General features: G+C 44.0%; 1 protein-coding gene across 1 annotated transcript in view; it reads right to left on the bottom strand.

The window, feature by feature from the left end:
• The window catches only part of LOC115111316 (disabled homolog 2-interacting protein-like), a 135396-nt gene that overhangs the window by 6471 nt on the left and 101202 nt on the right, over window positions 1-27723 (bottom strand). Inside the window, 11 exon segments of the mRNA XM_029637238.2 lie at window positions 1176-1328; window positions 10846-11436; window positions 11439-11748; window positions 14137-14333; window positions 14560-14761; window positions 17069-17305; window positions 17461-17605; window positions 18975-19119; window positions 24322-24876; window positions 24993-25091; window positions 25864-26017. Coding sequence (XP_029493098.2) covers window positions 1176-1328; window positions 10846-11436; window positions 11439-11748; window positions 14137-14333; window positions 14560-14761; window positions 17069-17305; window positions 17461-17605; window positions 18975-19119; window positions 24322-24876; window positions 24993-25091; window positions 25864-26017 — 2788 coding nt within the window.

Below are 27723 nucleotides of genomic sequence, written 5' to 3'. Positions count from 1 at the left end.
GATTTGTGTTTGGTTCTCACTTTGGCAGATATGAAAACTGTGAAATAATCACTAAAACACCTCTTAAAAACATCTACAATTTGAAATCCAATGTGTGTGATGAAAATGTGTCCGTGTAGTTTTGTAACTTCAGCTTGTAAGTGTGTTCAAGTGCAATATGTTGCTGGTGTATAATTCATTGGAGTAGCTGGGGAAATTGGCAGAGGGAGGGGAGGGCACACACTTGCCTGTTGAGATAAATCTTCTCTTGAGCTTCAGTGTGTGCAGTTCCGCCTATACCCATCTAGCAGATTGGCATTTATTGTCATGAATATTGCCCTGGAGGCAGCTCTGCAGAGTGGTCTAGCTGGCACAGCCACAACATCTAACCCTAACCTTAACCACACTGCTAAACTGAATGCCTAACCCTAACCATACTGCTTAGCCTAATGCCTAACCTTAACCACACTGCTAAGCCGAATGCCTAACCCTAACCACACTGCTAAGCCTAATGCCTAACCCTAACCACACTGCTTATCCTAATGCCTAACCTTAACCACACTGCTAAGCCTAGTGCCTAACCCTAACCACACTGCTAAGCCGAATGCCTAACCACACTGCTTAGCCTAATGCCTAACCTTAATTTAATACCAAAAAGCACATTTTAGTTTTCTTGAATTTTTACAACATAGCCAATTATGACTTTGCAAGCTGGCCCATCTAGTGGAAATCACTAAGTTCTGCCTCCAGGGCAAGATTCATGACAATAAACGTCAACCTACACCTGGCAGTCTACCTACATTTCAACAATGTCAGAATAGAGAGGCTAATTCAACTCGTATACTGTACTATAATTTCACCACCAGTATACAGTATATCATGGTGCTTCTCTGCACACAGTATCATTTTCATACCACTTAAGCAGCAAATAACCCTTTAATAGCCACATGCATTCAAATCAAGACCTGCTAGTAGGGAGATATACAGTGCCTCTGTCCGTTTTTTGCTTTTGGCTCCGCAACACTTTCACTTCATTAATAACAACCTTAGAATCTCGTATTGATAGCTCATGTTAATAACCATGAATATGTTCTGACTTTATGCTACTCCTCTAAAGAAGTAGAGTAGCCGTGCTGAATATTATTGCGATGTTGCGTTGTAGCAGATGCTAGGTTTTACAAGATGCTAGACATTACCTTTTCAGTCTGGGTGAGCTCCTCTTTGTTTCTGAGGTCTTCCCTGTGCTTGGTATCTGGGTCAACTCCCTCATGGTCTAAATACTGGACATTCATATTCAACAGCCAGGCAGCAGTACGATCCAGGGCATTGGGGTTCACAGGGGAGGACGCCTGGTGGAACACACACACACAACACACACAAGCCGTCTGGTAAGTAATTGTTAGAAGAAGTGAGGCAGGGTAAATAAATGTTGCATGATGAAAATCACAAGCTACAATAGGATAGAGATGGCCATTTGACATGTTTTGGCTGTTCAAGTACTCGTTTCTTTTTTTGAGTACTCAAACTGAGAATATATATTTTTAGAACACAAGGCCCGCACTGGGCCCGCGCATGTATCTATACAGTATGCCAACAGATCACAACAATGCCTTATTTATCATAACCATTACAAACAAATCCTAATAGCTAAATTGCCTCAATAAAAAAGCAAGTGCCATGTAAGATGAATTTATTGAAACCATAATATCAACTGGTTATTATATTATATCTTGAAACACAATCTTCAAAAAGGCAGTAACCTGCTTGTAGAACTCTATGGCTGTGTAATGGCATAGCCTTGTTTTGTTCATTTAGTAGACAGACGCTCTTAATTCCTGAGCCCAGTCAAGGCACCTATTTTATAGTAAAAAAAACATGATGTAATATAAGAATAAAATATAACAGAATATTTATCCAAATTAATAAAGTTTCCAGTGTGAAGTGATGCACATCTCATGCCTGGAGCAGTTATTCTCAGAGGGATCATTTGAAACGGAGATTTAAAATATCTTATTTTCGATATACAGACGTTCAATTTAGTTTATTCTGCCTGTTCTTTTGAATTTTTAAATGGATGAACATTCCACATTGAACACTGCATAGTGATGAATTAAGGCCATGACATATGTCTGATGAAAATACACTCTGTCTTAGTCAAACTAATGTTTTTGCATATTGTCAGTGTGGAACCTGTTTGTTTTGGGGGGTTATAGCCTAGGCTAACTAATTCTAATTCTAGCACTAGCAGTTCGAAAAGTAGCTTAAGCGGAAAATAGATGGGATGCAATTATTCAAAAACTGCCACTTGTTGTTGGAACACATTTTCCTACTTCAATCAACCAGTCCATTTTGAATTTGTGATAAAACTGTCATCATTTGGAAAGGAATGTAGCTTGTGTATCCCATCAGTTCGATATATTTTTATAGACAGTTATTTCTGTAGGCCTAACAGGAGCTTGTGTGCGCACTGAGCACGTGTGGAGGGAGGGGTTGGAATGGAGGGAATGTGACACGGAAGGAAAGGGCATTTAGGGAAAAGAACAGTGTGATGCTTGGTTTCTTTTTTGTAGTGCCCTGCAAATGCACATATACAAATGGAACACTAGAGTCAAAGCATTTTTTTTTTTTTAAATGGATAAAGAACAAGCTTTGACGTCCATTCGAGTACTCATGCCCTTCAATGGGAAGCCAGTGTCTACTGAGGAGTAGAGCAGAGCCAGTGTATTCAGCTAGGGGGATCAGAGGAACACATGTGAAGCAAGGGGAAGACACAGGGGTGGTTGTTTTTGCATTGGTGAATTAACCATCTGGAATTGTCTATTTAATGTTATTAAGGAATCACGAGAACGTGGAATCCAGTCTCTAAAACCTCGATAAAGAAGACTTTAATAAATTATGGGATTGATTTGTTTAATAGCAAAATGGTTCAGTTAGTCAATATGTTAACCCGTCTTTTCACCTGCCCCCTGGTGTGTTCTCTAAAAACCCCTCCTACTCTGTCTGGGACCAGGCAACCACCACACATTCCTCCTACTCTGTCTGGGACCAGGCAACCACCACACACTCCTCCTACTCTGTCTGGGACCAGGCAACCACCACACACTCCTCCTACTCTGTCTGGGACCAGGCAACCACCACACACTCCTCCTACTCTGTCTGGGACCAGGCAACCACCACACACTCCTCCTACTCTGTCTGGGACCAGGCAACCCCCACACACTCCTCCTACTCTGTCTGGGACCAGGCAACCACCACACACTCCTCCTACTCTGTCTGGGACCAGGCAACCACCACACACTCCTCCTACTCTGTCTGGGACCAGGCAACCCCCACACACTCCTCCTACTCTGTCTGGGACCAGGCAACCACCACACATTCCTCCTACTCTGTCTGGGACCAGGCAACCCCCACACACTCCTCCTACTCTGTCTGGGACCAGGCAACCCCCACACACTCCTCCTACTCTGTCTGGGACCAGGCAACCACCACACACTCCTCCTACTCTGTCTGGGACCAGGCGACCACCACACACTCCTCCTACTCTGTCTGGGACCAGGCGACCACCACACACTCCTCCTACTCTGTCTGGGACCAGGCAACCACCACACACTCCTCCTACTCTGTCTGGGACCAGGCGACCACCACACACTCCTCCTACTCTGTCTGGGACCAGGCGACCACCACACACTCCTCCTACTCTGTCTGGGACCAGGCGACCACCACACACTCCTCCTACTCTGTCTGGGACCAGGCGACCACCACACACTCCTCCTACTCTGTCTGGGACCAGGCGACCACCACAAACCCATGGAGAGAGATCCCAAATATTACCAAGGGGAGGGGTGCAGTTGAGTTTAGCTAGTTTAATACTCCATCTGTTAACAATGAGGGTTTATTCAGACCAGGGACAAAACTGATTTACTTGAGTGGAACATGCATTTAATAACCACTCCGGTGTCCACAGTCACACAATTAATTCTGCCTGTCTACTCCATTCGCAGGCTTCAGCACTGAGGCCTGTAGGTTACCGCCTATGGACTCACTGCCCTGGGTGATTTGCTATTCGCTTAGTGAGGCTGAGTGTTATTAATGCTTATCGAGGCCAATTGGGCATTAAAGCCATACTCTCTTCACCAACCACAGTGAGTGAGAGCTGGAGACCGCCACCGAGGTCATATCCCGCCTGGCTCACCCCTCTAGGCCACAGATGAAGTAAGGCTAGCAAAGCTAATGGGCTTGGCTCTGTGTGTTATTATTCTGGTGTTCAGCCATTGGTTATGCAGAGTTATTCCTCATCAGAATCTAATTTCCTACCTGCAACACCTAGTACATGCAATCCAAATTCTGCCAGATAGACATTAACCTCTCTGCGCACCGAACCCGTTAGCGGGATTAAATTCGACAACATACGGTGATCACTACATAAATAGTCATATTAAACATTCATGAAAATACAAGTGTCTCACATGATTCGAAAGCCTAGAATCTTGCTAATCCAACTGCGTTGTCAGATTTAAAAAAGTATTTACTGCTAAAGAATACGATGCGATTATCTGAGGACAGAGCCCCATAAAAAAAACTATTTCAACCAGCACAGGCGTAACAAAATCACAAATTGCAATAAAATAAATAGTTTACCTTTGATGATCTTCCTCTGTTTGCAATCCCAATGCTCATTGTTACACAATGAATGGTCTTTTGGTTTGATAAAAATCAATTTTTATACACAAAACATTTTGTGAACGGCTTGTGTCGTGAATTCCGTCTCATTCAATTTTCGACAACACATTTGATGTAAATACACACACTAAACGTGACTTTATCCAGTCATGTTTGGTTTCATTGCAATCAACTGGTTGTTTGTAACACAACCAAACTGGTGGGTCATTTCGCGGGACGTATTGACTGAAAGAAACCGATTTGAAGACAACAAGTAATGACATCATTGTGCACCAATGTTATGACAGCTGTTTCGTTGATTGACTGTATTTTAACCCAATGACCACTGATCGTCTTGAAATCTAGCTTGGTCGATAGCCAATGAGCGGAGGTAAACGGCAATATGTAATGGTTATGTGTTGGAAGACCAACCCATGTAGTAAACTCTAGCGTAAATAGGGTCATTCGCCATTGAAGATTCATACTGGAAGCCACGCATGTTACGCACAGCACTATTTTGGTAAAGCGCATCTTCAGCTGTTTACATATCATGGCGACTAAGTCAGGGAAAGCTAAATCTAAGTCTAGATATACAGATGTACACACAATTTAAGAAGAAATTGATCGGGAAAGTGAGACAGATTCATTTAGCTAGCATAGCTTTGATTCCCAAATGGAGGAATATTTTTTGAATGGAGAGGACATCGTTTTGGACTGGTAAGTTCTTCTCATGCTAATGCTGTTTTTTGAAATTAATAATATAAAATATTATTTGTGATTTTTTAAAAACATTTTAGTAGCAATATATAAACATTTAATGAAATGTGTAAAGTACACGTTGGCTATACATTGTGGGTGGGGGTATGTTTGTATGTATGTGTATGACCCATAGCCTATGTTTGTATGTATGTGTATGACCCATAGCCTATGTTTGTGTGTGTATATATACATATTGTGGATTAGAGGGAGCATGGCCGAGATGCGTGTGTCTGCTGCTCCACCCCACCCCACCCCCATGTGAAATAGCCTATTTGAGGCTGTTGAGGGGAGGGCAGGCCCACAACAATGGCAAAAGTGAAATGGAGACAGTAGATACAGCTGGTCTGTTGTAATATAATAAAGACAGTAGATCTAGCTGGTCTGTCAGAATATAATAGAGACAGTAGATCTAGCTGGTCTGTCATAATATAAATGAGACAGTAGATCTAGCAGGTCTATAATAATATATTCAACCTTATGTTCCCTGTACTCTATATATCTCTGTTTATTATACCTGTTGATACAGGGCTCATATGTGAAACTATTCTAACTGAACAGTTTCTTTCACAGTGACACTGACTCCGAATGGAAGCCCCCAGTGCCAAGGTGTCCATCCCCCACTGAAGCTGGTTCATCCAGCCGGACACCTGTTGTCTCAGCGCTACTGGGGCAAGGACTACAACAAGAGCATGGGAGGTGTGGACCTGTCAGATGCGCTGATAGGCTATTACAATGTTCTTCATAAGACAATGAAATGATACAAGACCTTCTTCTATCGTTTCATCGACATTGCTGTGGTGAATGCATTCATCCTACACAAGGAAATGGCTAAGAGCTTTGGAAAGCCCTCCATCTCACAGCTAGCCTTCAGAGAGCTGCTCACCAAGGAGCTTGCGTGCTACAGCACCACTGCACCACGTTCTGGCCCCTCTACCTCGGCCCCTTTTGCTCCTGCCACAAGTGGTGAACACCACATCTGCCCAAATGTATTTCTGCATGCATGGATGTGCCTCAGGACCAAAAGGGCACAGCATGGAGGCGTCGCTGTGTTCTTTGCAAAATGAAGTACCCCATCACATGCACCACATGCTTGGTGACTCTCTGCTTTACAGCAGAAAGAGACTGCTATGGCACCTGGCATCAGCAGCACAATATTGTGTAGAGGACTGAGGGTCTTCCAAATATTGAAAGTGTTATTTTGTAAATGTATATATATTTTTTTCATGTTTTTTCTCAATTTTGTTGGGGGGGGGGGGGGTGTTAGAATACTATTTTGGTATTTTGTATATAATTATTCCATTCAAAATGTATAACTTCACCATTTTGGCCACTTGGGTACATTTGGGCTACTTGTGTGGGACACCTGGGTGACTTCATGATAAATGTCATGTTTTGGAAGTTATCATTCTGAAACTTTGCACAAGTACTGTTGCCCTCTTATGTGTTTCACTGAAATTGTCCCCATCATCCTATCTGAATGTTTGTTTTGTCTTGTTCAATTTAAATATGATACAACAATAAAAAATAAAAAGTATGGTTTTTTCATTGTATTATCTAAACCAGATCTATTGTGTTATATTCTCCTACATTCATTTCACATTTACAAAAACTTCAGAGTGTTTTCTTTCAAATGAAACCAAGAATATGCATATCCTTGGTTCTGGGCCTGAGCTACAGGCAGTTAGATTTGGGTATGTCTTCAGGTGGAAATTGAAAAAAGTAGGGGGGTAGCTGTAAGAGGTTAAGAGCTTATCAAATCTAGTGTTGCACGGTATACCAAAAATTCTGTACATTTTCGATACTAGAACATAACACACGGTTGGGTACTCCAATTTTTGTTACTTTCAATACTTCTGTCAAATGTGTCTCATGTCATATACGGATTGGGAGGATCGAGTCTGTCTAGTAATCTGTCAGAATCTTCTTAAGGGGAAAGTAGTTAACCAGACTGCACTTGCGCATGCATTGGAAAGCTGCGGCGGTCATCCCCCTCTTCAAAGGGGGTGACACTCTAGACCCAAACTGTTATAGACCTATATCCATCCTGCCCTGCCTTTCTAAAGTCTTCGAAAACCAAGTTAATAAACAGATCACTGGCCATTTCGAATCCCACCGTACCTTCTTCGCTGTGCAAGCCGGTTTCCGAGCTGGTCTCGGGTGCACCTCAGCCACGCTCAAGGTACTAAACGATATCATAACTGCCATCGATATAAGACAGTACTGTGCAGCCATCTTCATCGACCTCGCCAAGGCTTTCGACTCTGTCAATCACCGTATTCTTATCGACAGACTCAACAGCCTTGGTTCCTCAAATGACTGCCTCGACTGGTTCACCAACTACTTCCCAGACACAGTTCAGTGTGTCAAAAATGAGGGCCTGTGGTCCGGACCTCTGGCAATCTCTATGGGGGTAACACAGGGTTCAATTCTCGGGCCGATTCTTTTCTCTGTATATATCAACGATGTCGCTCTTGCTGCGGGTGACTCCCTGATCCACCTCTACGCAGACGACACCATTCTGTATACATCTGGCCCTTCTTTGGACACTGTGTTAACTAACCTCCAAACGAGCTTCAATGCCATACAACACTCCTTCCGTGGCCTCCAACTGTTTTTAAACGCTAGTAAATCCAAATGCATGCTTTTCAACCATTCTCTGCCCACACCCGCCCACCCATCTTGCATACCTACTCTGGACGGTTCTGACTTAGAATATGTGGACAACTACAAATACCTAGGTGTCTGGCTAGACTGTAAACTCTCCTTCCAGATTCTTATTGAACATCTCCAATCCAAAATTAAATCTAGAATCGGCTTCCTATTTCACAACAAAGCATCCTTCACTCACGCCGCCAAACAAACCCTCATAACACTGACTATCCTACCGATCCTCGACTTTGGCGATGTCATTTACAAAATAGCTTCCAATACTCTACTCAGCAAACTGGAAGCAGTCTATCACAGTGCCATCCGTTTTGTCACCAAAGCCCCTTATACCACCCACCACTGCGACCTGTATGCTCTAGTCGGCTGGTCCTCGCTTAATATTCGTCGCCAGACCCACTGGCTCCAGGTCATCTAGAAGTCTATGCTTAGTAAAACTCCACCTTATCTCAGCTCACTGGTCACGATAACAACACTCACCCGTAGCACGCGCTCCAGCAGGTATATCTCACTGATCATCCCAAAAGCCAACACCTCCTTTGGTTGCCTCTCCTTCCAGTCCTCTGCTGCCAATGACTGGAACGATTTGCAAAAATCGCTGAAGCTGGTGACTTATATTTCCCTCACTAACTTTAAACATCAGCTATCTGAGCAGATAACCGATCGCTGCAGCTGTACATAGCCCATCTGTAAATAGCCCACCCAATCTACCTACCTACCTCATCCCCATATTGTTTTTATTTACTTTTATGCTCTTTTGCACACCAGTATTTCTAGTTGCACATCATCATCTGCTTATCTATCACTCCAGTGTTAATTTGCTAAATTGACTATGCTGCAGCAGTGTAAAAAAGGAGGTCAATGCAAATAGTCCGGGAAGCCATTTGATTAACTGTTTAGCAGTCTTTTGGGTAGAAGCTGTTAACCTCTCTAGGGTAGGGGGCAGCATTCAGAATTTTGGATGAAAAGCATGACCAAATTAAACAGCCTGCTACTCGGGCCAAGAATATATGATATGCATATAACTGGTAGATATAGATAGAAAACACTCTAAAGTTTCCAAAACTGTTAAAATAATGTCTGTGAGTATAACAGAACTGATTTAGCAGGCGAAAACCTGAGAAAAATCCATTCAGGAAGTCGTTTTTTTTGTTGGTTTTGTAGTTTTCTATTCAATGCCATTACAGTATCCATTGACTTAGGACTCCATTTGCAGTTCCCATGCCTTCCACTAGATGTCAACCGTCTTTAGAAATTGTTTCAGGCTTGTATTCTTATAAATGAGGGAGTAAAACCAGTCTGAACGAGTGGACCCTAACGTGTCGCAGAGATTTTTCAGGCGCATGTGCATTTCTTGTTTACCTTTTATATTGACAACGTTATTGTCCGGTTGAAATATTATAGATCATTTAAAAAAACAACCTGAGGAATTGAACATAAACATCGTTTGACATGTTTCTATGAATTTTACAGATACAATTTGGATTTTTTTGTCTGATTGTTTTGACTGAGTTTGAGCCTGTGGATTACTGAAGAAAACGCGCTAACAAAACGGAGGTTTTTGGATATAAAGAGACTTCATCGAACAAAAGGTACATTTATTGAGTAAATTAATGTCTTCTGATTGATGATCCTTCATATGGTGGCAAAGGTAAGGGATTAATTTTATCTCTATTTCTGAGTTTTGTAACGCTTCTGCTTGGCTGGTTACTGTTTGTAATAATTTGTCAACTGGGCTATGTTCTGGGCTAGGTATGCTTTCGCCGAAAAGCATTTTATAAATATGACACTGTGGTTGGTTTAACAAGAAGTTCATCTTTAAACCTATGTCAAATATGTTTTGTTTTCTGAATTTTTTAAATGAGCATGTCTGTAATTGAATTTGGCGCTCTGCAACCTCACTGGATGTTGGCCAGATGTGACGCTAGCATCCTAGAGAGGTTAAGGAGCCTTTTGGTCCTAGACTTGGCGGTCCGGTACCGCTTGCCGTGCGATAGCAGAGAACAGTCTTTGACAATTTTTAGGGCCTTCTTCTGACACCGCCTGGTATAGAGGCCTGCATGGCAGGAGGCTTGGCCCCAGTGATGTAGTGGGCCGGACGCACTAACCTCAGATGGCAAGCAGTTGCAATACCAAGTGGTGATGCAACCAATCAGGATGCTCTCGATGGTGCAGCATTCTAGTACAGTTAGATAGTTAACACACACACACATGGACGAAGCGTTCAAAGGCACTGCATCTCAGTGCAAGAGGCAGTCCCTGGTTCGAATCCAGGCTGTATGTGTCCAGCCGTGATTGGGAGTCCCATAGGGCGGCGCACAATTGGCCCAGTGTCGTCAGGGCCGTCATTGTAAATAAGAATTTGTTCTTAACTGACTTGCCTAGTTAAATAAAAGTTTAATAAATAAATACCTCCACTCCCGCACCTTGTTTACAAAACTGGCTTCAGAAGCAAATTATGGGAATATGAGGGCCAGAACACCTAAACTACTAAGAAAAAGGTGTTTTGCGAAGCAGTGCAAGGGAGTTTGCATTGTAACATTGTCGTTATTCTACTAAATTTGAATGATTTTTGACTGACAATGACATGAACATACAGGTTAAAGAAGGATGTTTAAACCTTGAGACAATTGTGACATGGATTGTGTATGTGTGCCATTCAGAAGGTGAATTGGCAAGACAAAATATTGAAGTGCCTTTGAACAGGGTATGGTAATTGTGTCAAGAACTGAATGCTCCACCACCCACAGTGAGACCCCCCCTGATGTTACATGTTCTACTCACTTTGTGAATGGTGCGCTGCTTGGTCTCAGGACTGTCCCCTTTAGACGAAGACGACTGCTGTCTCAGACGGTTGCCGCCACTGGGCCCCCAGTCGGGGGATGATGACATCATGCTGCCACTGGAGGGCCGCGGACCGGGGTAGGCTGTCTGGAGCATGTTGGGTGGTGTCCTGCCCCTGGTGACGGGCGGAGGGGGCTGGTCTAGCCTTCGCTGAGGGCCGGCGCTGTTCTGCCGCGGCACGTTGGGCTGGTGCTCCCCGAGTGACAGCTGGCGGCGGGTGGTAAACTCACTGCTGCTGCCTCCTCCACTACTGACCGCCACCCCCTGGGTGAGGAAGACCCCCGGATGCTTGGGGGTGTCCTCTGTGTTGTTGCCCTGAGAGCTGACGGAGCTGTGGCCATCAGAGCCCGAGTCAGCCAGGGGACCCCGCGGGGACACGCTCATGGTCATCCCCGTGGCCATCTGGTAAACAGGGTTCTGGAAGGAGAGCGGGGCCAGGAGCTGGGTGGGCCTCCCTGGGGTGCTGCTCTCTGTGCTGGGGGTGGTAGGGGTCTGACCTGTCCTCCTTAGAGTGGGTCCGGGGCCGGGGTGGGGATGATGCCCTGCGGGGTGCGGGCGGCCCAACCCCCAGGCACAGGGGTGACTGGGGACTGGCTGTCATTGAAGAGCATGTCGCTGGGGGAGCCAGGGCTGGGGCCAGGGGTACTCTCCAGGCTGCGGCTGTCCTGCAGGTCCACCATGGACAGACTCTTGCTGCTGTTGGGGAGCTGCACCTCAGCCTCGTTGGCCTCCGAGTAGCTGGAGCTTCTGGCTGGAGACTGTTGGATGCCAGAGTTCCTCGTCACAAAGAATATATCCTTGTTCTCTGGGGTTGGCGATGGCAGCCTCGTAAAATCCACCAACCTGCACCAAGACAACGGCATCAAATGAGAGAAATGTTGTTTTAGACCAGAGACACTGTAAAGATAATATCCTTGTGGTTTTCAAAGGACTGTTAAAATAACGTATGAATTGTAAAATCAACATCTATTAAAAGGCCCAGTGAAGTCAAAATTCTGTTTTCCAGTGTTTTATATCATATGTGACTCATTTCAGGAAGCTAGACATATGTCGCGCGCCACTACTTCACAGGAGAGGCATTTGAACGTAAACATTTGAAAAAATCTAAATGCGTTTTTTTGCACGTTCTGGAACGTGAACTTTCATGTACCTTAATAACACCATATGTGCCATCTGTAAATACGAATGCAATTGTTAAATTACGAGCCAAGTCAGTTTATTTTTTATTTAACTAGCCAAGTCAGTTAAGAACAAATTCTTATTTACAATGACGGCCTACCCGGACGATGCTGGGCCAATTGTGCGCCGCCCTATGGGACTTCCAATCCCGGCCGGTTGTGATACAGCTTGGAATCGAACCATGGTCTGTAGTGACACCTGAGATGCAGTGCCTTAGACCGCTGTGCCAGACAGGAACCTTCCCACTAGCCATGATTGGCTGAGATAATGGATAGGCTGGACATGCCAAGAGATAAGTTTGGATTGGTCTGCCATGTAGCACGCTTCTGTCTATAACAGGGGTGGGCAATTCCAGTCCTCGAGGGCCTGATTGGTGTCACAGTTTTGCTCCAGCTAACACACCTGACTCCAATAATCACCTAACCATGCTCTTCAGTTTAGAATGCAATTTGATTAATCAGCTCTGTTTGCTAGGGATGGAGAAAAAGTGTGACACCAATCAGGTGCTCGGGGACTAGAGTTGCCCACCCCTGGTCTATAACATGAGCTGCTCAGTATGTGGCGGTAATCCTTTCTAATAAGGCTTTTTTGAAATATATCACGAAGAACTGCAAAAAACACCTGTCTCTGGATTACATCCTCAAACTAAGTGCAACCATGGCATCCGAGAAAGAGAGGGAGAAGCATTCATCCATGTATACGGGTAAGAGAGTCTAGCTAGCTACATTTTCAGATATTATACAATTCAAATTTTCATTTCAAGTTAAAGCGTACTGTTAGCTAGATAGCTAACGTTTGCTCGCTAGCTAGATAATATTACTCGTATCTCTGGGCCATTTGTATTGCTAGTTAGAGCCTGATGTTAGCTAGCTAGCTAACATTGAACCTAGTTGGTTAGCTTTAGCTAACTGTATATTCATGCAGGGTAGTAACGTTATGAGGTAATAACGTTATGCGCTAGCTACATGTCACACTCACAACCGTAAGCTAACTTAACGTTAGCTAGCTAGTTAAAAACTAGAACTAAAACATTGTTTAGAAAGTTGCTTTTAGTTGCCTGGTTCGCCAAAATGACATATACTGAATTATTTAAAAAACATATTGGTTTATTGGTGTTAAAATACACCAGTTATGCTATTTTGGACTACCAGGCTGCCGATGTCTATGCAGCCTGTCGTTTTCGTCTTTATACTTTTTCATAATGACAAGTTTGATGTCAGATGACAATGGAATGTTCATGATGTCACTATGACAACTGTATACAGGCATGTTGATAGACGTAGTATAAACCAGCTTTTATTCTTGAAATCTTTGGTTGTTTAGCACACTACTGTACTAACCATACTGTTTAGAATATGGCCTTCTTAAAGAGATGGTTGGGCTAAGGCTTAAGAGGGTGTGAACTATGCTGAATGGGTGTAGACAAAGAAGAATACTCCAGAAGGTGTACAAAAAATTCAAGGGCCATTTTCTCAAAAGTGGGGTTACAAGTTTATTAACCTTCAAAGCAGAATTACTTTCCCATTATTCCTCCATCTTCTAGCCCTGAGTCTCTGCTTTTATCGAATGTAAAAAAAAAAAATATTTCTAAATTTGCTACATGAGACCAAATCGAGCCGGCTGGTCACATATGAACAATTTATGAAACCGAAACCGTAAAAGTGTTAAAATTTGAATCATGGGCGAGAGTTGTCTATCCATTGTGACGTCACCATTAAATTAGTTAATAGACTAATAACAAAAAGTGTTCCAAACCACTCTGCCAATAACAGCTAGTTTTCGGTTTTCCCCTTCCCACTACCAGACAGTTCACACAAAATTATTGCTTGAGAAAGAGTGTTTTCCATTTGAATGGAAACGTTTTACAGTAAGGTACTTAATTGTTACCCAGAAATGACTTGATAGCAATATAAAAACAACTGCATTGGGCCTGTAAGTTAAATGTTGAAATGCTGATCATGTAAACTCCCATATAGATCTCCAGATCTCTGCAGATTGTGTGTCATACGAAGCATAAATAACACTCTCATTAGAATTCTGTGGTCCCCTTACCCAGAGAGCTCGCTGTCCACGACTATCTTGTGAAGAGGTAGGCCGGTGGAGAGGCTACAGCTTGCCAATGGGAGGGGGAGGGGGGGAGAGCCCATGCCATCAGTCGGGGTGGACACCTGGACCCCAGATGGGTTGGTCAGCGCAGAGTTCACGTCCCGCAATATACGGGCCAGGGGACCCAGCTTAGAGGCTGTGCTCTGCAGGAGACAAAATAATAATGTACACTGATATCTCCCATGCATATGTCTCATGCAATTCCTATGAACTAATTATTTTGTATAATGTCATTTTCACATATAAAATCGGTATGTCCACTTTTGTCAAGCCATAGGAAAGGACTAGTATCCGGTAGCTTGGTTACTGAAAGTAGTGAGAATGTGACATTGGAGAGTAAATCCCAGTAGTGTGGCGTAATCCTTGTACCTGATCCAGCTGAGAGACGTCCTCGGCCAGCAGGGAATGCAGGGATGAGAGCTCGCGGCCCAGGTCGATGTAACCCTCGAACCCTGCCGTGTTGGAGATGGTCTCTGGGTTGGAGATCTCCAGCAGGAAGCGTTGCATGTTGGTCCATTCGTGCTCCAGGAAGTGGTTCATAAAGGACATGTACTCCTCCTTGTTACCAAACCTGGACAGATAAAGAAACAAAAACAGAAGGAATGATGCGGTTTCCAACAGACAAACATACACAAACATGCACATTTTATGGATGTGCACTAGTGGTGTGCAGGTCACCCACAATTGCTAATAACCCACCTGCAACCGCTCAATTAAACTCAGCAAAAAAAGAAACGTCCATTTTTCAGGACCTTGTTTTTCAAAGATAATTAGTAAAAATCCAAATAACTTCACAGATCTTTATTGTAAAGGGTTTAAACACTGTTTCCCATGCTTGTTCAATGAACCATAAACAATTAATGAACATGCACCTGTGGAATGGTTGTTAAGACACTAACAGCTTAAGGTCACAGTTATGAAAACTTAGGACACTGAAGAAGCCTTATTACTGACTCTGAAAAACACCAAAAGAAAGATGCCCAAGGTCCCTGCTCATCCACGTGAATGTGCCTTAGGCATGCTGCAAGGAGGCATGAGGACTGCAGATGTGGCCAGGGCAATAAATGACAATGTCCGTACTGTGAGACGCCTAAGACAGCACTACAGAAAGACAGGACAGACAGCTGATCGTCCTCGCAGTGGCAGACTACATGTAACAACACCTGCACAGGATCGGTACATCCGAACATCACACCTGCGGGACAGGTACGGCAACAACAACTGCCCGAGTTACACCAGGAACGCACAATCCGTCCATCAGTGCTCAGACTGTCCGCAATAGGCTGAGAGAGGCTGGACTGAGGGCTTGTAGGCTTGTTGTAAGGCAGGTCCTCAGACATCACCGGCAAAAACGTTGCCTATGTGCACAAATCCACCGTTGCTGGCCAGACAGGACTGGCAAAAAGTGTTCTTCACTGACGAGTCGCGGTTTTGTCTCACCAGGGAGGGGTGATGGTCGGATTCGCTTTTATCGTCGAAGGAATGAACATTACACCAAGGTCTGTACTCTGGAGCAGGATCAATTTAGAAGTGGAGGGTCCGTCATGGTCTGGGGCGGTGTGTCACAGCATCATCGGACTGAGCTTGTTTTCATTGCAGGCAATCTCAACGCTGTGCATTACCGGGAAGACAACCTCCTCCCTCATGTGGTACCCTTCCTGCAGGCTCATCCTGACATGACCCTCCAGCATGACAATGCCACCAGCCATACTGCTCGTTCTGTGCGTGATTTCCTGCAATACAGGAATGTCAGTGTTCTGCCATGGCCAGCGAAGAGCCCCGTTCTCAATCCCATTGAGCACATCTGGGACCTGTTGGATCGGCGGGTGAGGGCTAGGGCCATTCACCCCAGAAATGTCTGGGAACTTGCAGGTGCCTTGGTGGAAGAGTGGGGTAACATCTCACAGCAAGAACTGGCAAATCTGGTGCAATCCATGAGGAAGAGATGCACTGCAGTACTTAATGCAGCTGGTGGCCACACCAGATACTGACCCCCCTTTGTTCAGGGACACATTATTACATTTCTGTTAGTAACATGTCTGTGGAATTTGTTCAGTTTATGTCTCAGTTGTTGAATCTTGTTATGTTCATACAAATATTTACACATGATAAGTTTGCTGAAAATAAATGCAGTTGACAGTGAGAGGACGTTTCTTTTTTTGCTGAGTTTATATGTGATAAAGTGAAAATATGAGGCCCCTAACCAGCTAATATAGAAAATGCACCATAGGCTACCGTCGGAGACGGCAAAACAATTTTTTTGACAGGGGTTGCAGGATTTGTTGCGCCTGATTTAGATACGTTTCTGCTTATAATAACTTGTCCATAATTAGATACAAGCAGCATTTCCTCTGTCAGAGAATCTGCTCTTCTTTAATATTATTACAGCTATGTGAAAGGTTATAGACCTACAGTCAGTGTCCAGATTTCAGTTTCCATTTAACCCATCTGAACAGTAGGCTTCAGTTCCCTTGACTTGTCATAGGCCTATTCGAAGTCCCCGACTTGGCACGATCAAATTTGTATAGCGCCTCACTTTTTCTGCCCATTCCCAGAAGCATTTGATTACTGCCGTGTAGGCTCTTTGGAGAGCGTACAGTTAGACCCTAAAGTTTAGGCGTACTCTCTAATTCCAGATAGCATTAAAAGTATGAAAGAAAAACATCAATGTAGCCTATAGATATACATTTCACAAGAATGATACATTTATGCATTTTTTAAGGTATTGTTTTCTCTTTATTCAACCTGCCCGCCACCCACCCGCTCTTCACCCACACACTATTTAAACCAGCCTGCCCTGCAGACATAACCGCAGGGACTGTGGGTTATAAGTCAACCCGTGCATCACTAACACACTAGTACACACACCCACACTTACTTGGTGAAGTTGGCGAGGTTCTGCGTGACCTTAGCGATGAGCGTGAGGGTGCGAGCGGTGCGGTCGTCGGGATACTCCTGCATCAGGTTGAAAAGTGACGGGGACATAACGGCTGGACACAGGAAGCGCAGGAACAGAGAGGCACTGATCAGACGCTCGCTGATGTCCGGCCGGCCCCGACTGCTGCACTGCTGCCTCCACGAGGCAAACACCTCCTTCAGTTCCCGCGGAAAAACACTGCATGGAAACATTGACAGGTACATTCATTTTTTACGTAATTTGCACAATTCAAGCTTTCATTAGATGATGGTGAAAGCTCGGTAATAGAATATGAGGGCTAATGCTAGCTACTTCTATTGGCAGTGAGGGGGGAGGGATGTGTGTTTATTTACCGGTAGGAGTCGATGATCTTGCAGAAGGCCAGCTCACAGCACATCTTCAGGTTGCTCTGGTTCTCAGGGAGGTCTACTGAGGAACACTTCCCTGGGTCCACCTCGCAGTTCTCATCTGACTCGTACAGGGCTTTGATGAACTCTCCTGGGAGAGGGAGGGAGATCAGCACCTAGGCCTGTTGTCACTACTCTGACTAGGACCACAATCTCCATTACAGTACATATAGGCCTACAGTTATGAAGTGATTTTAGAGGCAAAAGAAATTCAATTCAGATTCAATTTCTTTTGGCACTAAAATCGTACAGTTCTGCTAGTTGGCACACGCTAATGTCATGCACACTGATAGAAACCCCACTAATTGTACTAGGTAAGGAAACTGCTGCTGTTATTTGCTATAACTGTTGGACTATTGGATTATTATAATGTGGTGTGTTAAATAGCCTGTGGCGCATGACAAAACATGGTAAAAAACAATACTGTTCCCTTTGTTGAATTGAGTCCACGGACATCAGATGACAGATTCAAATCTCTACCCCGCAGCTAGATTGATGAATCATTTTCTCACTGATTGTCTTTCACCAAAGTTTTACATCGCTAGACAGCTAGCGAAAGAGCCCCAAGTTCTGACATTATTATTTGATTCCCTTTTCATTATCTTTGGTGACATACTTTTAATAAGAGTGCCAGTCAACCATCAAGGACAGACCAACGCTCTGAATCATTCAACATGGCTTCAAACAAAGCAGTGGTGAAAAGTACTTAAGCAAAAATATTTTAAAGTACTACTTAAGTAGTTGTTTGGGGTATCTGTACTTTACTATTTCTATATTTGACAACTTTTACTTCACGACATTCCTAAAGAAAATAATGTACTTTTTTACATTTCCCCTGAAACCTAAAAGTACATGTTACATTTTGAATGCTTAGCAGGACAGACAAAAGTCCAATTCACACACTTATCAAGAGAACAAGCCTGGTCATCTCTACTGCCTCTGATCTGGCGGACTCACTAAACACAAATGCTTCATTTGTAAATTATGTCTGTGTTGTAGGCTATCTATAAATTTAAAAAACAAGAAAATTGTGCCGTCTGGTTTAAAATAATATACTTATAATACTTAAGTATATTTTAGCAAATACATTTACTTTTGATACTTAGGTGTATTTAAAAGGAAATACTTTTAGACTTTTTTGCTGGGTGACTTCCACATTTGCTTGAGTCGTTTTCTATTAAGGTATCTTTATTTTTACTGGATACTTTTTCCACCACTGAAACAGTCACTTTCCAGAAAAACAATGAATAATTGATCTGAAGAGTCACTTAAAAATGTACTGTGTGTGGAGAGTACAGGGAGTTTTTCTGAAGGCCAGATACTAGCCAGAAGTATGATACTTAATGAACAACACACAGGCCTATTCCATGTGTTCATGGCTCCTCTTCTATCTTAAAATACTTTTGCTCTCTGCTGTAATAGTAGCACTGTCCCCTTTACAGTGTCTGGATGTCACCTACCCAGTGCGTCCTGCAGGTACTTCTGCCCCACCAGTTTAAGGTACTCCTCAATGGCTTTGGTGGCCAGTGTGTTCTCCCTGAAGATCAGGTGCTCGTTCTCCCCACAGCGATCCACTTCTGACATCATCAGGTCAGTCAGGAAGTCCTGAAAGCAAAATAGAACTGTGAGGCCTTGTTCCAATACATTGAAAATAAATCTCCCCCTTCCTTCCTTCCTTGTAGTGATCTCATCCCATTGGCTAGGTAGGCTAACAGCAAGGTTTCCACAACATACTGTAGCTTTCACCATTCCTATCATGTCACCATAATTCTCAGAAGGGAGGGAGGAGGAGGAAGGAAGCATGCCTTTTTTTAAGTATTGGAAGTATCGCCTCATATTCACCGCCAAGAACATACAAATACAAGTGGTAATAAGGTGAGTTTATGGGCACCGTTTGGGCAAAAACTGGTTGAATCAACATCGTTTCCATATAATTTCAACCCAAAAAATATATGTGGTGATTTTGAATCAACATGGAAAACTGATTGGATTTGAAAAAAAGTCACCAACGTAAGGGGATTTCATATGTTCTTTCACCAAACTTTTAACCTAAATCCAATGACATGGTGACATGTTCTGTTGAATTCACGTTAGTTGACAACTCAACCAAATGTAAATCAAAACTAGACGTTGAACTGACGTCTGTGCCCAGTGGGCAGGCAGAGGCTGATCAGAGCTGCATCATGGAACCAGGCAACCTGGTTCTGTTCTGGGAACAGATCTAGATAGTGTGTATTGCAAGGAAATGAGCCTATCAATGTGATCTGAAATGCAGCGCGTGAACAGTCTCTACATAAATAAATAACTGTACTGCTGCACAGCCTAAGCCTGATTGATACTGAGAGCAGTGAGTTTGGACAGAGAGAGAACGAGAGAGACAGGTAGCTCAGACAAGTGACTCTTCCTCTCTTATCGATTCTGTGCTAATGGATCAAGTGGTTAGCCCCTCCTTTCCTTCCCCCCGCCCACACATACAGTCGTTCTCAGGCGGTGTCCTTCTTAACCAGTCACACTCCCTCTTTATGAGCTCCTGTAATCTGCTCTGGTTGACTGCAGTCATATCTATGGAAGGCATGGTGATAGGCTAGCTAGGCTATGCATGCTAATGAGGCATCAAAGGGAACATGCTATCATAATCCCAAAGACTGTACCAGAGAGAGAGAGAGGTAGACATTTCAGCTACTGTACGCACAGTATTTACTGTATCAGTCAAATGTAGGCTAAATATCTGAATGCTCCTCATCAATGTAACTGGTATCTCCCATGTTGACAAGCTGTGGATCTCCCATGTTGACAAGCTGTGGACCTCGTACCAGATCATCCAACCATTAAACTATGATATCTGGATGGTGCAGAGGATTATGAATGTACGAGGTGCCGTGTATCCTGACAGACACTAACACAGTCCCTCACAGCACACAGTCACTGACAGCACACAGTCCCTCACAGCACACAGTCACTGACAGCACACAGTCACTGACAGCACACAGTCACTGACAGCACACAGTCACTCACTGCACATCAACCACACACATGACTAAGCTAAACCCGTCTCACACTACTTTACAAGCATTTCGCTACACTCGCAATAACATCTGCTAACCATGTGTATGTGACCAATAAAAATGTGATTTGATTTGAGCCGGCCCGGGCCAGCACGGTTACACATCCACCATAGTTGTTGGACCCATGCTGGGAAAGGGCAATGTGAAAAGGAAATGTTCCAGGTCAGCAAAGTACAGTTCAGCTCAATACTAGTGTGAAAAGCGTTTTACTGTCCCACTCCCTACTGCTACCCCCAGACAGGCCTGGAGAGCGGCTAGAGAAGTCTTTAACATGCACTGACTGCACATACTAACACTATGCCAGGTAGGTAACGCACTAACACGCTATGCCAGGTGGGTAACACACTTACTAACACGCTATGCCAGGTGGGTAACACACACACTAACACCTAATGCCAAGTGGGTAACACACTAACTAACACGCTATGCCAGGTGGGTAACACACTAACTAACACGCTATGCCAGGTGGGTAACACACTTACTAACACGCTATGCCAGGTGGGTAACACACTAACTAACACACTATGCCAGGTGGGTAACACACTTACTAACACGCTATGCCAGGTGGGTAACACACACACTAACACCTAATGCCAAGTGGGTAACACACTAACTAACACGCTATGCCAGGTGGGTAACACACTAACTAACACGCTATGCCAGGTGGGTAACACACTAACTAACACGCTATGCCAGGTGGGTAACACACTTACTAACACGCTATGCCAGGTGGGTAACACACTAACTAACACACTATGCCAGGTGGGTAGCACACTTACTAACACACTATGCCAGGTGGGTAACACACTTACTAACACACTATGCCAGGTGGGTAACACACTAACTAACACGCTATGCCAGGTGGGTAACACACTTACTAACACGCTATGCCAGGTGGGTAACACACACACTAACACGCTATGCCAGGTGGGTAACACACACACTAACACCTAATGCCAAGTGGGTAACACACTAACACGCTATGCCAGGTGGGTAACACACTAACACGCTATGCCAGGTGGGTAACACACTAACACGCTATGCCAGGTGGGTAACACACTAACACGCTATGCCAGGTGGGTAACACACACACTAACACCTAATGCCAAGTGGGTAACACACTAACTAACACGCTATGCCAGGTGGGTAACACACTAACACACTATGCCAGGTGGGTAACACACTAACACGCTATGCCAGGTAGGTAACACACTAACACACTATGCCAGGTGGGTAACACACACACTAACACCTAATGCCAAGTGGGTAACACACTAACACGCTATGCCAGGTGGGTAACACACTAACACGCTATGCCAGGTGGGTAACACACACACTATGCCAGGTGGGTAACACACTAACACGCTATGCCAGGTGGGTAACACACCAACACGCTATGCCAGGTGGGTAACACACCAACACGCTATGCCAGGTAGGTAACACACCAACACGCTATGCCAGGTGGGTAACACACACACTAACACGCTATGCCAGGTGGGTAACACACACACTAACACCTAATGCCAAGTGGGTAACACACTAACACACTATGCCAGGTGGGTAACACACTAACACACTATGCCAGGTGGGTAACACACTAACACACTATGCCAGGTGGGTAACACACTAACACACTACGCCAGGTGGGTAACACACTAACACACTATGCCAGGTGGGTAACACACTAACACACTATGCCAGGTGGGTAACACACTAACACACTACGCCAGGTGGGTAACACACTAACAAGCTCTTATGCTGTTTGTCTTTTTGAAGTTGTAGCCAATAGCAACAGTCATTTTAAAATGAAGCCAATAGCAACAGTCATTTTAAAATGAAAGAGAGCCTCTAGAATAGGAGGAACCTAAGTGAAAGCGTAGAGCCACGGATCCTTATCTATCCATCTATTGGATTAGGGCTAAACAGGGAAATTAAATGAGGGGGTGTGAGCCACCACAGGGCAGTGGATAGATGCATAATGAGGCAAAGCTCCACTTGTTTCTCAGAGCAGAACGTAGGCCAACTAAGAAAGGCTGTTTAATGAAGCTCCATCGCCCTGTTGCTGTTCTAGCAAAGACTAGTAGGCGTAAGCTTCTGTGGGGTATCGGCATTATTACAGTGGTGTTACATAGCAGCAGAAAAGTTTGAGGGACAAAATCTAAAGAGAAGTTTCTATGCTGAAACAGCGCTCCGCAATAACAAGTGCTGACCTTGTGCACACGAACACACTCACACACGCGCGCATTATCGTTCAGTCTCACTGCATGGTTTTACAGCAGGAGCTGAAGAGTGGATGGAGCGGATCAGGAATTAACCAGGACTACTAGGCTAATTACCACAGGGGGCTGACACCGCTTTCCTTCCTGGGACTGGTGTGAGAGAAGACAGCACAGTGGCCGTATACCAGATCACAACCTCATTCATATGAGATATAGCCTTGATTTCAACTAGATAGATCACGTTCATGTAGCTCCTGAGATGTGAAACACTTCTCCAGGCATGGTGAGACCTGATTATCTGCGCAGTTTGAAATAAAGACAGAACGTGGATAAAGACAGAATCTTAACATGACCTATATTGGTGGACATATTTAAAAGAGATCCTAAAACACATTTTTTGCTTTGCTTTTCCTTAGGGTGCTTTTTAGTTGTTCAATTTGTCATTATTTAGCTTTTTATCTCAAGTTTATTGTGTAGTAAATATTTCAGCCTTTATTTTCATTGTTTTTTATTTGTTGCAATGTCTGAAATGTGCTGCATAAAGAAAGCTTGATTTGATCTCTGTAGTAGGGAAGATTTTCATGTGCGCAGTTCAGCTACATTTTTAAATTCCATTACTGTTGGTTCAAAAACACCAAACAACAACCCCTAATGGCATGTATTGATTACCTGGACTTAAGAAGGACTATTTACCACATAGCCTAACGTATGGCAAGTGGTGAAAAACAGGGACTGAATTTAAATGATCTAGGCCTATGTTTCAAATGTAACATTTTGACCACAGCCCATTGTCCTAAATTGGAGGTATTAGCAGCAGTTAGTGTACACAAGTCCCCTTTCAGCTAGTCCTCATTAGAAAGTGCTGATACAATGTAGTGTTGTCATCATAGTCCCCCAACCACCCACTCTAAGCAGGGGTGGTACCCATTATCTTTCCACAGCAGGGAACACCAGAAAACATTTTGCAACGGAAAACGAAAAGTCCCAGTAGTACATCCCAGTAGTACATCCCTGTTTCCGTTCACTTTCTTCTGTTTGACTCCTAATAAACACGACCCTCTCCCAACCCAAACAGGAAGCATTCACATTCTTCTAGGTCTAGGAGACTGCTTATAGTAAGCATGTGGGAGGACTCCCAAAGACTAGAAATATGAGGCTAACTTGACTTTTAAACCCCAATCCTAGACGGAGACAAGATAACCTTATCTGGACTCCTTTTCAAACCCCAGACCCCTATACTATCTTGCCTAATCTTTTGCAGCTTTTGTGTGCAATATGCAGCTGAGATGTTGACTTATCTGAGACAATGGTATCACTGACTGTGACCAATCAAAACCCTCACAGTTGTAATGATTACAATAGGAGAGCTTTGTCTTTACTATCAATTCGATCTGGGTTGTGTTTATATTTGACATTCGGCAATATTACTATTTTGGACTATCATTTGAAAACGGAAATGCAGAGAACACAACACACTATCGTTTGAGTGTAGGACAGCCTCTGTGGAAAGTAGGAGGCCTTACCTTAGCCTTGCCGGTGCTCTGTAGGATGTGAACCAGGGCACTGGCCATCTCCTCCTTGTTCTTCACACTAAGGCCAGGCTCCAGGATGGAGCACAGCAGCATGTAGTTATTGGTGATGTACTCTGCAAACTCCTTATATGACTCCATGGGCAGGATACTCATGCTCTGGTACCGCGACTTGAGTCGAATCATAGGTCCGGGAGTTTTCCCTTTGTTCGGGTTGGGCGTGCTCACAGAATACCACTTCTCCACAAACTGGCGTCCCGTGACGGCACCGACGGGAATGTTGACCAGGCCCACATAGTTGTTCTTGTCCTTCTTTTTCTTTTTGTCCGACTCCTTGTACAGGTGGACAGTGACACTTTTGACGGAAGGTAAGTTGTTGAACTCAAAGTGCTCTCCCCAGAATACATTGTCCATTTTGAATTTGCAGGTAGTCCGTGCGTAAAGCGTGTCGTCCAGACACAACTCACAGAAATACCTTTTCTTGGCTGGAAGGTCCTTGGCCTCAATAATCCACAATTTTAGAAGGTTCTCCACACGCCGACTGTTGTCCTGTGAAAAACATCAAACATGTGAGACTTTTCCTGGGTACTTTGACATGTATTCTATTGTACTGTTATTATTTTCTTCCACAGAGGGCCCTATACGCTATATAGCATTTGATTTACTTTGTTAGGATGTACAGCTCTCCTTAAGTTTTCCATCCATTTGTCCCTCTCGGCAGATGACCGACACGAAAAGCATTTGGTTCCAGTGGAAGTAGTTACCTGTGAAAGTATGGCAGATGATTAAGCCCTTTAAGTTATGAATCATGAAAAACACCCATATGATGGCCTGTGTGTATCAATCTTTTCGAATGAACCTTTATTTAACTACGCAGGTCAGTTAAGAACAAATTCTTATTTACAATGATGGCTTACATACCCAATCTAAAGCAGGGTTGGGTATCACACACACACACACACAAGCTGCGCTGCAGGGTCTGCACAGTGCACACTGATACCAGACTAAACAAAGCCTGGACAGCCATTGAAATCCTCTTGCACTTGATCATGAGAGAAATGCTTGTTGTTTTTTTGGCTGACCCCGTCAGACTTCCTCTCGGTCACAGAGCCATGGTCTGTCCAGCTGGCAGCGTGATTTAGCATAATAGGCAGTAAATCCTTGTGAATGGGGACCCCTCGGAGCTCACCTCTCAGAGCAGATCCACAGAGAGCAGGAGCATGGAGATGCCAACAGATGGGTCAGACAGACACACAGGCCCCTACCAGGCAGGAAGCGCAGGGGCGGGGAGACCCTCCTCCCTAACAAATGCCCAGCTACACACACACACTACCCAAAGGCACTGGCTGCTTGACAGAAAGTCAGAGACCTGCAGCTTTTCAGACATATGTAATGGCAACAAAATGAAGAGTATATTAAACACAATGCATTATGTACCGAGGTTCAGGATCCTAAGAAATACTATTAAAATGAGTCAGCAGTCAGCGAGCCTTGAGCTGCGACAGTCATGACAGGCAGTGGTGGTGGTGGGCTCACCTCGAAGCAGTAGTCCTGGCCCAGGATGCTGCCGTGCACCGGTTTGATCAACACCTCATCCTCCATGCTGAGATCTAAAGCTTCTACTGCACTGCTGGGGCTGAGCAACGACTCGTGAGACCGCGATTCCTTCAGCCTCGGCATCAGATGGGATCTGGGGGAGAAGAGGAAGAGACACGGTCAGTCACACACATACAATGTGTCAACGCAGGCAAGAGCCAGTGCGATGTCCCACACAGAGAGGAGGGCTGGGGAAGGCATGTGAACCAAAACCAGACTGGTGTTGTGGGTACACCCTGTCAGATGCCACGGGATCTGGCTCTATGGGGTTGGCATGACGGGGCTCTCTAGTCTCTCCCAGCTGGTAACTCTTCTGCTTGGACGTCTTTTTGATGGTATAGCAGGTGGGGACGCTGCTCCAACACCATGCTTTAAAGTGCCTCTGGCAAATGGCAGAGCACAGCTGCAGAAACAGGGAGGTTGCATTCTTACTGGTCACTTAGTCACAGATAGTAGGAGTGGGAGAAGAAGACCAACATCAAGACCGTTAAACGTGAACGGCAATAACACAGCTCAAGAGAACAATTGAGATCCTTGAAGTGAAAGAAGCCAAGAAAGCCATACTACCCCCAGTAAAACATACTACCATACTACGCACAGTAAAACATACTACCAACAGTAAAACATACAACCATACTACCCACAGTAAAACATACAACCATACTACCCACAGTAAAACATACAACCATACTACCCACAGTAAAACATACTACCCACAGTAAAACATACAACCATACTACCCACAGTAAAACATACTACACCACAGTAAAACATACTGCCCACAGTAAAACATACTACCAACAGTAAAACATACAACCATACTACGCACAGTAAAACATACTACCCCCATTAAAACATACTACCAACAGTAAAACATACAACCATACTACCCACAGTAAAACATACTACCAACAGTAAAACATACAACCATACTACCCACAGTAAAACATACTACCAACAGTAAAACATACAACCATACTACCCACAGTAAAACATACAACCATACTACCCACAGTAAAACATACTACCAACAGTAAAACATACAACCATACTACCCACAGTAAAACATACAACCATACTACCCACAGTAAAACATACTACTCCCATTAAAACATACTACCCACAATAAAACATACTACCCACAATAAAACATACTACCCACAATAAAACATACTACCAACAGTAAAACATACTGCCCACAGTAAAACATACTACACCACAGTAAAACACACTACCCCCATTAAAACATACTACCCCCATTAAAACATACTACCCCCATTAAAACATACTACCCACAATAAAACATACTACCAACAGTAAAACATACAACCATACTACCCACAGTAAAACATACTACACCACAGTAAAACATACTGCCCACAGTAAACATACTACCCCCAGGAAACCATACAACCCACAGTAAAATATACAACTATACTACCCACAGTAAAACATACTACACCACAGTAAAACATACTGCCCACAGTAAACATATTACCCATGGTAAAACATACTACACCACAGTAAACCATACAACCCACAGTAAACATACTACCCCCAGGAAACCATACTACCATACTACCCACAGTAAAATATACTACTATACTATCCACAGTGAAACATACTACCCATGGTAAAACATACTACAGTAGCATACTACCCACAGTAAGCCATACTACCCACAGAAAAACATGAGAGCGGATACAGATAAAGATATTTGTGCAACCAAGTAACTTCAAGGGTTCCTTTTAGTTTTATTGGTTCCATATATGAATTGTACGTAAAAATCATAACATCCGT

The sequence above is a fragment of the Oncorhynchus nerka genome, linkage group LG27, assembly GCF_034236695.1.
Source record: "Oncorhynchus nerka isolate Pitt River linkage group LG27, Oner_Uvic_2.0, whole genome shotgun sequence".
In the NCBI taxonomy this organism is placed as follows: Eukaryota; Metazoa; Chordata; class Actinopteri; order Salmoniformes; family Salmonidae; genus Oncorhynchus; species Oncorhynchus nerka.
The sequence above is the reverse complement of the archived record's forward strand: the minus strand, read 5'-3'. Positions and strand labels throughout refer to the sequence as shown.